This window comes from Schistocerca piceifrons, chromosome 1 (assembly GCF_021461385.2).
Source record: "Schistocerca piceifrons isolate TAMUIC-IGC-003096 chromosome 1, iqSchPice1.1, whole genome shotgun sequence".
Classification (NCBI taxonomy): domain Eukaryota; kingdom Metazoa; phylum Arthropoda; class Insecta; order Orthoptera; family Acrididae; genus Schistocerca; species Schistocerca piceifrons.
Window position 1 is genome coordinate 532,343,037 of NC_060138.1, and position 12,364 is coordinate 532,355,400.

At 38.1% G+C, this 12,364-nt stretch overlaps 1 protein-coding gene across 1 annotated transcript in view; it reads left to right on the forward strand.

Moving 5' to 3' along the window:
- The window catches only part of LOC124798864 (protein disulfide-isomerase A6 homolog), a 45,872-nt gene extending 38,793 nt beyond the window's left edge, over positions 1-7,079 (forward strand). Inside the window, exons 7-8 of the mRNA XM_047262400.1 lie at positions 1,016-1,174; positions 6,579-7,079. Coding sequence (XP_047118356.1) covers positions 1,016-1,174; positions 6,579-6,747 — 328 coding nt within the window. The 3' untranslated portion in view covers positions 6,748-7,079. The remainder of the gene's footprint in view (positions 1-1,015; positions 1,175-6,578) is intronic.
- Positions 7,080-12,364: the final 5,285 nt, after the last annotated feature.

A 12,364-nucleotide genomic window follows, 5' to 3' on the forward strand; every position in this document is an offset into this window, starting at 1 on the left:
GTTTAAATCCTGTCTGACTCGTTTAAATCCTGTCTGACTCGTTTAAATCCTGTCTGACTCGTTTAAATCCTGTCTGACTCGTTTAAATCCTGTCTGACTCGTTTAAATCCTGTCTGACTCGTTTAAATCCTGTCTGACTCGTTTAAATCCTGTCTGACTCGTTTAAATCCTGTCTGACTCGTTTAAATCCTGTCTGACTCGTTTAAATCCTGTCTGACTCGTTTAAATCCTGTCTGACTCGTTTAAATCCTGTCTGACTCGTTTAAATCCTGTCTGACTCGTTTAAATCCTGTCTGACTCGTTTAAATCCTGTCTGACTCGTTTAAATCCTGTCTGACTCGTTTAAATCCTGTCTGACTCGTTTAAATCCTGTCTGACTCGTTTAAATCCTGTCTGACTCGTTTAAATCCTGTCTGCCTAAGAAACTACGAAACTAGAGTGAGACAACAGCACTTACCAGATCAAAGAAAAATAAGCAGTCAATTCAAACCAGACGAAGCACGTGAAAAAAGAATGGTACCCGTATAAATACGGGCGGAGCACCTGACGCATAGCAATGGCTACATGGTAAAGCTTAACTGCTAAGCTTAAGACTCGAACCAAACTACTGTAGCTGTATCGTCATTCCTTCGATCTAAATTGTGTATCATATTACAGTGGACCAACTTGGTTTCGATTTGGAGGTGCGGCCTAAAACTTTTCTCTCCCTTGGAATTTCGAGTCTCAAATGTCAGGTGTGGCTTAGATTCGGGGAAAAATTTTTTTTTCCTTGATTTCGAGTCTCATTTTTCAGGTGCGGCTTAGATTCGAGTAAATACGGTAGTTTGAATTCCAAATAAAATTACAGTGTTCTCTCAATCATTAGAGATGCACTCACTACATGACTCCTACACTTTCTTGTGACGTTTAGCTTTGCTCTGATATTTTACATTACTTTTCCTCTATCGATAATTTTGCAGCTATTGGCTATTATTAGTATATGAATTATATTCATTTCATTGATTGTGGCTTGCAGGTGGATTTGGGCAGAAGCTGGATCTCAACCTGAACTCGAATCAATGCTGGAAATTGGTGGATTTGGTTATCCAGCTATGGCAGTAATGAATGTCAAGAAGATGAAGTATTCCATATTGAGGGGATCTTTCTCCACAGATGGCATCAACGAATTTTTACGGTAAGTTTCATGAAATGTGTTTCTCATATTCCTTCTTGAAATTGAGCAGCTTTCATAGCTTCATCTTCTTGGCTGGAAATGAATAAATTGTAATTGATTGATGACCAGAAGGACATTAACACAAAATTGTTTGCTTTACTTTGAATGAAAATAGCTAATTTTTGTTGTGGGTGTTATCAGAGCATGATGGCCACATACATACTTTGTTCACAATTCTTCAAAGAAAAATAGGCTCTACTGATTGACACAACATGAAGAAAGTGTTTTGTATGAAGAATCCAAGAAATCTAAATTAGCACTACATTATACATATTTCGTCGTAAGTTAGTGTCCACTATGCTCACTCCCCCCTTCCTCCCCTTCTACGCCAACAGTTTTAAAGAAAGTCTTTGAATCATTACAGAATGACATCGGCAAAAAGCAGATGAATAAAACAACCTTAAAGTGCAGCAACTAAAAAAAGTATTTCCATGTAGTAATTAAACTGACAAGGAAGACAAAGAAATCAAATTAGTATGAAATTTGTACCGGAAAATGATCTATGACCGAAACTGGTTGTCCAGTTAATAATAAATTGTACAGCAGCTCCATGTGTTAAAATATGTCATTTTTATGAGTTATCAAAGTTGTGGAATGAAAGTGACAGAAGCAGTTTTCAAAAGAAAAACAAGCAACTGTGCAGCATTGTTGGTAATTATATTATAGTTATTTAATATAGTAGTCTTTCCAGTAGTATGGTGGCTTAGGGTGTCTTTAATTTTCATGCCCTTTAATGACCCTTGTCTTTCTTTGGCTGGCTTCTTCAATTCTTGAAGTGTCAGGCTCCTATTTTTTCTGTCTCCACAATTTCATGTTGTAATTTTTCATCCTTCATCACCATCTTTCTGAATAACATTCAGAATTGTAAGTCAAGGATTTATCTTCACACCAAGATGACACCTTAGACAGCCGACCATGAACAGTTTTTTGAAGAATAATTTCACCTACTGCAAATATAAATAGCAGGAAAGACAGCATTCGGATTGCGTGGGCTGTCATTCAGAAGATAATGATGGATCGGAGCATCTAGAAACTCAACAGTTGGTACAAACTGAAAAACATCATGGGATTAAACCTAAACAAATCTCGTGCTTCTCGACACACACAATGTTAACTCCTTGTGCTAAGCTGGAAAATTAAAAATCATCATTGATATCATGAAGAAATACATAATTGTAATCGTGGCTCTTCAAGAAATCAGAAACAGTGATAAAGACCTTATGGAATCACAGGGATACCAACTTTATAAAGGAATCTTTGGAAAAAGTCATCGAAAAACTGTCCACAATTTGGCAATGGATTTCTTATTGATCTCAAAATTATCGACACACTCAGAATTAAAATCTCAGTCCCCCAGACTTGCAACTCTAACTTTGAAATCTGCAAGTAAGACACACAATTATCAATGCTCATGCTCCCACCAATAGAGTTCCATAAGTGATGTGATCTACAGTGCCAATGCAGCAGAATAAAAAGCTGAAAACTTTAAAAAAAAACTGCCAGCTATGTGTATACTAAGATGTCATCTTTAGGCGTCAATCTCCACTAATGAAGAGAGGTAAAGCAGTGGTGTGCAAAGGATATAAACATGAAGCAAAAAAAATCAGTGACCACAGAAGATGTTTGTTTTGTAAATAAAAGCGAAACGCGTCTAGTATGAATCTTCTTCATTAATTGCAGTAAGATTAAGACAACAAAGCTAATGATAATTAATTGTTAGAGGTGCTGCGGAAGACAGCCACGTGGACAAACGTGATGTTTGTTTAAATCGGCAATCTAGCTCTATGCATGTTTTAATTTTATGCTTAACACATGTTATAGATTTAATGGCATCTGAGAAATTCAGTTCGTGTTTTTTAGAGTGCGGTAACACGTCTGTAAAATGGCTTCAAAATCAGAAATCCTAAGTGTTGGATTATCTTTTACACCTTCTGAATATATTTTCCATCCGTCTTTTAGATCCGGGCTTTGGACCAGCACTGGCGAAATTAAAAATATATTTTTTTTGTTTTTATTTTGTGTAAAAGTTTTGTATTTTTTAAATAATTTTTTATTTCTTTTTTGTTGTCATTTACTCATAGAAAATTATCAGTATCACTTCTTCTCTTCTGAGTGATTATAGACGTTAAGTAGTTTTGTTTAGAGTGGTAGGCCTCAAAACGTGGCACTACACATAGTGGTATGTTGCATGCTCTACATTCATATCTCGTTTCTCAGCACACTTTCTGCTTCAAGCATACTGCACACTGACACATTGGCATAAGTTTCTTAGTTTTCCATCTCGATGACCTTTGGAAAATGCCTCCCCGTAAATCTTAGAGGATTCTCCTCTCCAGAGCGCCTTCCTCTACAGCTTTCCTCCACTCTTTTGTGTAAGCTTCAGCAAGCTCTCTTACCAGACATAAATGAAATTCCACTAGTTGCATTTTTCGTCCTGTTACTACTTTGTAGAGAGCATGGGCATTTAAAATGCACAGATCCAGTATGTGGAAAAAGAACTTTTTTGTACCACTTGACAGTCTTTCGTACTGATTGCATTTACCGCAGCAGCATGTCAGAGCGGTCAACAGCACCCATACTCTTGTTGTAATCTGCAACACACTGTGGTTTCCTTAATCTTTTACCTGTCTTTCTATTTGTCTTTTCCATCTCAACCATTTCTGCAGTATTACAGGTGGTCAGCATCCACACCTCTCTTTTGTCACACCATTTCACCACAAGGATTGTGCCAGTGGACATAAACTGTATTTATCCTAGTTTTAGTTTGTTCTATGATTTTGGCATGTTGCGTCTGTTTTTGTGAACAGTACCACATGCGTTTGTTCCATGTTTATGAAGCCAGAATAATAGGTCTGGGCTTGAATACCACTTATCAACATAGAGCGTATGTCCCCTTCCTAAAAATGGTTTCATCAATGTTGTTGCTACTACGTCACCATTTTTCCCCAGATTGTGGAAGTCCATTTCAGTATTTGTGCACTTGTTAACAAAAACCAGTATATAACCCGTCTGACTGTCGCATAGCACAAATGTTTTTATACCAAACCTACTTCTTTTGGAGGGACTGATCTGTTTCAATGATAATCACCCTTTGAACAACAAGAGGCTTTTGTCAATGCAGAGCTTTTGGTATGGATGAAATGTGCTATGAAATGTTGTGCGAATTTTATCAACAGTATACCTAATTTTAAATAACCTGTCTCCTTCATTGTTGACAGAGTTATCACTGAAGTGAAGCATTCTTAAAATTAACAGAAAATGGTCCCTGGACATAATTTTGCTGAAAAGAGGAGTGTTAAATAGTGTGTCTGTGGACCAGTAGTGACTGATCTTCAGCTTTTTCACACAAGCCATTAGCATACAAACAGTGACGAAGGGATGCAGTTCCTCGAAACCCGTTTCTTTCCATCTGGACAAACGAGAATGCTCTGATTCTGGCATATTTTCTTTTGTGTATAAAAAAAATCTTAGTTTCATCTGCTATAAATTTCATCAGTTCTTCTATTAAAAATATCAGAAAATATCCCAAAACACTTGACTCCGACCCTAAACCGCACTTGTGTCCAGAAGCTGAAGCATCGAATGCATGCATAGATGGATGAAAATAACTTTTCTTCCAGTCAAACGTGTCGCTAAAGTGAGCTCTTTTCACTGGCACTTCACTGTCTCTCTCAGACCCATCAGATTCTGAATGGTATCCCTCCCGTGTTGACAGATGCGTTGTTCCAGCTGAAGTATACGAGATAGGCCTGTTACTTTGAGATTCAGTCGACGAAAAATCTCTACCATCACTGTCGAAAATTTCATTCTCACTGTCGCTTCTAGTGAGAATTTTGATGATTTCTCACCTGTACAACCACAACAGCGTGTCATTTTCTTCTCGAAACATTAACAGCGTCAACAGTCAGTAAAAGCGCAGGCGAAAATTTCAACACAAGAACACAGCAGCAAATGCTCATGAGACTTCAACTGTGCTGGTGGAACCCTGAACAGCTACTAGGAGCTCGGCACGAATATACGGCTGGGTGCGTTAACACGACCAGAGGCCACAGGAGAAGAAGCGGCAGCACGTCTCAACATGTCATGAGGACACAGGTGCCACTAAGGCGGCGCACGTAGACACATTTAGAGCTCACAGGGACAGGTACAAAGGAACACGTCAGGAGCAGTTAGAGGGTTAAAGGTTAGAGGTATAATTTACATTCTCTTAAAGTATCATATTTTGCATATTATTTAATCAAGACACTAAAAGTTTTTGTTATAAAACAATTGAAATACTACAAATTTGCCTTTGATAGTGATCTAGTGGTGAAGGAACAATTTAAATAAAAATGCTGAATTGTTAAATGTTGGCCTGCAGTCTGTTCTGATGCTGTAGCAAAAGTTCCATGGGAGGACTCAATATTTTCTGTTACAGATTTAAATGCCTAAGGTGACAATTACAAAAGGTTGTCAGAAATCATGTTATTGACCTTTTTTGCATACCTGTTATTAATCACCATCTCTTATATCTCTAAAATACCGTTTTCAGTGCTCATGTCAATTTTCCTCTAACTTGAAGCACTCACACCCTCCTTTGTATCAGCCTGGGTCACTGTGCTGTGTGCATTTCTAATTCACTCAGTATGCAAATGTATTAGTTAAGAGAGATTGAGAAACATGCTGAGGCATATAGCTCTCATTCTTTTCATAGTCTCGCGGGTTCGATTCCCAGCGGGGTCAGGGATTTTCTCTGCCTCGTGATGACTGGGTGTTGTGTGATGTCCTTAGGTTAGTTAGGTTTAGGTAGTTCTAAGTTCTAGGGGACTGATGACCATAGATGTTAAGTCCCATAGTGCTCAGAGCCATTTGAATCTTTTCATAGTCGCATGTACAAATTTTGTTGAAGGCTAGTATGAACTAACTGATAAACTTAGGGTGAAACAAAATTTAAGCATGTGCCTAACTTGAGAACTAGTGGTACTGTAAATTACTTTAGAATTGTAATAAAATATTAATAAATGACTGTAGTAAAGGTTTTGCTAATGGTAGTGCTAAGAATATTACACTGTAAGTAGACTGGACAACTTCTGTAGTGAATATCAACAATTTAAGGAAAAGATAGATTGCTACTTACCATAAAGTAGGTAGCAGTCTTATCTTTTGCTTACATTGTCGATATTCCAATTGGGAGTTTCTCTACTGAATATTATTAAGATATTTATTCTAAATTTTTGAGGTGACTGCATATCCGTCATTTGTGGCCAGTGATTGTTGCTAGATTCATTGATCTAAGTAGTTTGGTCTTGAGGATAAGGCAGACCAAAAATTGTGTGTAAATCCCAGTTTGTTTTGATCCTGTTTTTACTTTTATGTCTACTTCTAGGGATCTCTCATTTGGTAGAGGCTCTACTGCACCTGTAAAAGGAGCGGCTCTTCCAAAGATTAACCCAACGGAAGCATGGGATGGGAAAGATGGAGAGTTACCGCCAGAAGAAGATATTGATCTCTCAGATGTTGATCTTGATGACATAGGCACCAAAGATGAACTTTAAAACTTTGCAGAGTACAAAACTTTGTAATGATTTTGACTGACTGAAACATAGGTAGAGCTGTACGGATGAAAGGATGCTAGTAATTATTACAAATAGTGTGTGATGTGCATATGTGTGTGTATTTTGCTAGGAACTGGAGAATTAGACTATTCTAACTTGTGATAATGCGTGTGTGTGTGGAGGGAAAAAAAGCTGTATTACTTGATTGTTCATATTTTTTACTGATTGTCTAAGTTCAAAGCACATTTGTGTGCATTTTGTGTAATTTCTCTTCAAAACATATTACAAGCTGTTCGCCAATTCTAATAAATGTTTGTAATGTGATTTATCAATTTTTTAGTTTTGTGTTATCATTTATATGTAATTGAGCCCTGGTTCAGAATTTCAGAGTTTCCATAGCTTAGAATCTTGCTATGTCTCTAGCTCATTACTCCTGTTCAGTGCCCCCAGTGTTTCATGACTTCGGACTGATTTCACCAGGTCTTGGAAGCTCTAAGTGTAACCCAATTTAGTTCAATATAAAAGATATGGAATTTTGTGTGTTAGATTGTGGTCTCAGAAAATTCTACTGGAGAAGGGATCATTCTGTGCCAAGTGATCTAATGTTGGAAAAAGTTTCCACATGATCATCAGGAATTTTGCTGAAGTTGTGTGTGAACAGTTGCAAATGTTGTCAATGACCACTGGTAGAGTTTTACTTTCACCAATGTAGTACTTGCAAATATGTAATTATTTGTTTGACCCCATTGTGCTGCTATCAGTAGTGCACGTGTGAGTTTTAAGCAACTTTGAGGCTTATCTCTGGCAATATTTTCTTGAAACAAACAAAACTAAGCAGTCTTATACAGCTTCTTGAGCTACCTTAAGTGAAACAATAAAAAAAAATTGAGTGATGGAAAATTTGAAGTGAACTTGGTCAAAAAATAGATGCTTGAAAAAAATTTGAAGTTCACTTATTACATCTCCAAATGTAGGTACAGGATAAACCTGAAACTTTGCACATAATAATTTACCAATACAAGATTTTAGAATACAAAATTTCTTTCTTCTATTGGTTTCCAATATTTCAAAAGCTGACGACAAAAATGACAATTTTTCTCGGAGAAGTGCCAAATCTGGTTATTTTTGGCTCACTTTTACAAAAGTCTTATTCAGACAGTTTTAAACCAATTTTATTAGAAAGATGGAAAAACTATATTTGGTTTTATAAGGACACCATGTAGATGCATTGAAAATGGTCCCATATTCCATTGGTACTCAAATTAAATTTGACATCTTTCATTATGTTATAAAATTGTTATTTACTCTATATGGAAGATATCAAAAGTCCTGGTGGCTAGGAGAGGAGTTTGAGTTAGAAAAAATGCTAGGAAGTAGTCTTTCAGGACATATCTACAGTGTTCAGCTCTAGAAAATTCAAATGAAATTGAATAGGGAATCCACTAAAAAGAATAGTTTTTCATTTTTGTGACTCTAATAATTTGAGGTTGTCACCTTTGAAAAATGTAATTGTTTACATTCTGTATTATCCCCCCTCCCATGAACCATGGACCTTGCCGTTGGTGGGGAGGCTTGCGTGCCTTAGCGATACAGATAGCCGTACCGTAGGTGCAACGACAACGGAGGGGTATGTGTTGAGAGGCCAGACAAACGTGTGGTTCCTGAAGAGGGGCAGCAGCCTTTTCAGTAGTTGCAGGGGGGCAACAGTCTGGATGATTGACTGATCTGGCCTTGTAACAATAACCAAAACGGCCTTGCTGTGCTGGTACTGCGAACGGCTGAAAACAAGGGGAAACTACAGCCATAATTTTTCCCGAGGGCATGCTGCTTTACTGTATGGTTAAATGATGATGGCGTCCTCTTGGGTAAAATATTCCGGAGGTAAAATAGTCCCCCATTCGGATCTCCGGGCGGGGACTACTCAAGAGGACGTCGTTATCAGGAGAAAGAAAACTGGCGTTCTACGGATCAGAGCGTGGAATGTCAGATCCCTTAATCGAGCAGGTAGGTTAGAAAATTTAAAAAGGGAAATGGATAGGTTAAAGTTAGATATAGTGGGAATTAGTGAAGTTCGGTGGCAGGAGGAACAAGACTTTTGGTCAGGTGAATACAGGGTTATAAATACAAAATCGAATAGAGGTAATGGAGGAGTAGGTTTAATAATGAATAAAAAAAATAGGAGTTCGGGTAAGCTACTACAAACAACATAGTGAACGCATTATTGTGGCCAAGATAGACACGAAGCCCACGCCTACTACAGTAGTACAAGTTTATATGCCAACTAGCTCTGCAGATGATGAAGAAATTGATGAAATGTATGATGAGATAAAAGAAATTATTCAGATAGTGAAGGGAGACGAAAATTTAATAGTCATGGGTGACTGGAATTAGAGTGTAGGAAAAGGGAGAGAAGGAAACGTAGTAGGTGAATATGGATTGGGGCTAAGAAATGAAAGAGGAAGCCGCCTGGTAGAATTTTGTGCAGAGCATAACTTAATCATAGCTAATACTTGGTTTAAGAATCATCAAAGAAGGTTGTATACATGGAAGAACCCTGGAGATACTAAAAGGTTTCAGATAGATTATATAATGGTAAGACAGAGATTTAGGAACCAGGTTTTAAATAGTAAGACATTTCCAGGGGCAGATGTGGACTCTGACCACGGTCTATTGGTTATTATGAACTGTAGACTAAAACTGAAGAAACTCCAAAAAGGTGGGAATTTAAGGAGATGGGACCTGGACAAACTGACTAAACCAGAGGTTTTACAGAGTTTCAGGGAGAGCATAAGGGAGCAATTGACAGGAATGGGGGAAAGAAATACAGTATAAGAAGAATGGGTAGCTTTGAGGGATGAAATAGTGAAGGCAGCAGAGGATCAAATAGGTAAAAAGACAAGGGCTAGTAGAAATCCTTGGGTAACAGAAGAAATATTGAATTTAATTGATGAAAGGAGAAAATATAAAAATGCAGTAAATGAAGCAGGCAAAAAGGAATACAAACGTCTCAAAAATGAGATCGACAGGAAGTGCAAAATGGCTAAGCAGGGATGGTTAGAGGACAAATGTAAGGATGTAGAGTCTTATCTCACTAGGGGGTAAGATAGATACTGCCTACAGGAAAATTAAAGAGGCCTTTGGAGAAAAGAGAACCACTTGTATGAATATCAAGAGCTCAGATGTAAACCCAGTTCTAAGCAAAGAGGGGAAAGCAGAAAGATGGAAGGAGTATATAGAGGGTCTATACAAGGGCGACGTACTTGAGGACAATATTATGGAAATGGAAGAGGATGTAGATGAAGATGAAATGGGAGATAAGATACTGCATGAAGAGTTTGACAGAGCACTGAAAGACCTGAGCTGAAACAAGGCCCTGGGAGTAGACAACATTCCATTAGAACTACTGACGGCCTTGGGAGAGCCAGTCCTGACAAAACTCTACCATCTGGTGAGGAAGATGTGAGACAGGCGAAGTACCCTCAGACTTCAAGAAAAATATAATAATTCCAATCCCAAAGAAAGCAGGTGTTGACAGATGTGAAAATTACCGAACTATCAGTTTAATAAGTCACAGCTGCAAAATACTAACACGAATTCTTTACAGACGAATGGAAAAACTGGTAGAAGCTGACATCGGGGAAGATCAGTTTGGATTCCGTAGAAATATTGGAACACGTGAGGCAATACTGACCCTACGACTTATCTTAGAAGCTAGATTAAGGAAAGGCAAACCTACGTTTCTAGCATTTGTAGACTTTGAGAAAGCTTTTGACAATGTTGACTGGAATACTCTCTTCCAAATTCTAAAGGTGACAGGGGTAAAATACAGGGAGCGAAAGGCTATTTACAATTTGAACAGAAACCAGATGGCAGTTATGAGAGTCGAGGGACATGAAAGGGAAGCAGTGGTTGGGAAGGAAGTGAGACAGGGTTGTAGCCTCTTCCCAATGTTATTCAATCTGTATATTGAGCAAGCAGTAAAGGAAACAAAAGAAAAATTCGGAGTAGGTATTAAAATCCATGGAGAAGAAATAAAATCTTTGAGGTTCGCCGATGACATTGTAATTCTGTCAGAGACAGCAAAGGACGTGGAAGAGCAGTTGGACGGAATGGATAGAGTCTTGAAAGGAGGGTGTAAGATGAACATCAACAAAAGCAAAACGAGGATAATGGAATGTAGTCTAAGTTGTGTGATGCTGAGGGAATTAGATTAGGAAATGAGACACTTAAAGTAGTAAAGGAGTTTTGCTATTTGGGGAGCAAAATAACTGATGATGGTCGAAGTAGAGAGGATATAAAATGTAGACTGGCAATGGCAAGGAAAGTGTTTCTGAAGAAGAGAAATTTGTTAACATCGAGTATAGATTTAAGTGTCAGGAAGTCATTTCTAAAAGTATTTGTATGGAGTGTAGCCATGTATGGAAGTGAAACATGGGCGATAAATAGTTTGGACAGGAAGAGAATAGAAGCTTTCGAAATGTGGTGCTACAGAAGAATGCTGAAGATTAGATGGGTAGATCACATAACTAATGAGGATGTATTGAATAGAATTGGGGAGAAGAGGAGTTTGTGGCACAACTTGACGAGAAGAGGGGACCGGTTGGTAGGACATGTTCTGAGGCAACAAGGGATCACAAATTTAACATTGGAGGGCAGCGTGGAGGGTAAAAACCGTAGAGGGAGACCAAGAGATGAATACACTAAGCAGATTCAGAAGGATGTAGGTTGCAGTAGGTACTGGGAGAGGAAGAAACTTACGCAGGATAGGGTGGCATGGAGACCTGCATCAAACCAGTCTCAGGACTGAAGACCACAACAATAACTGTCTTATCAAAATTTCTTCCCAGACGATACTGTGATTGACATCGTCTGGCTGGAAGTATAACTTTCCTCACAGCTTTCTGCAGCAAATTAATGAATTTTGTTTAAACAGTCAATCAGCTTGAAGTAAATATAGGATCCTAAAATCTTCTAGCTTAGGCCTCTGATGCTTACAGAAATGTATCATCAGCTTGGGATCCTGTGTAAAGAAACCCTTACCAGGTTTGGGAATCTGTGGTAAAGAAACTCACCTGTGACTGGCACTGGCCGTCACCCCTATTGTGATGGGTATGCTGGTTTTCCCACTTGAAATGGAACCAGTAGTGATTAAGCCTCCTTTGTAGAAAAATTGTCAACTTTGCCCTCAATTTGTAAATGATTGAAAAGGACGAAAATGAAATTTTATTTTCTGAGCCCTTGTATTTGGTAAGTTATGTGCTAGGTTTCAGATATATCCTGCAGTTACTTCCAGAGGTACAAGAACGATAAACTCCATATTTCTTTCCTTCTCCCCCTCCCCCTGCCCCAGCTGACTTTGCTTTAAATGATTCATATGCAAATCACTCAGGAAACCTGTTCTTTTCTTTCCCTTCCCTAAGAGACAGCAAAAAGTTGTATAAGATGACCCTACTTTATTTCTTTCAAGAAAATATTATTATAGATATTATGTCTCAAAGTTGGCGAAAACTCTTGGTTGCACTATTGATAGCTACACTATGGGGTCAAACAAATGACTATATCGCCTGAAGTACTGAATTAATGATTGCGAAATTTCACCAGTATTCAGAGGGAACAT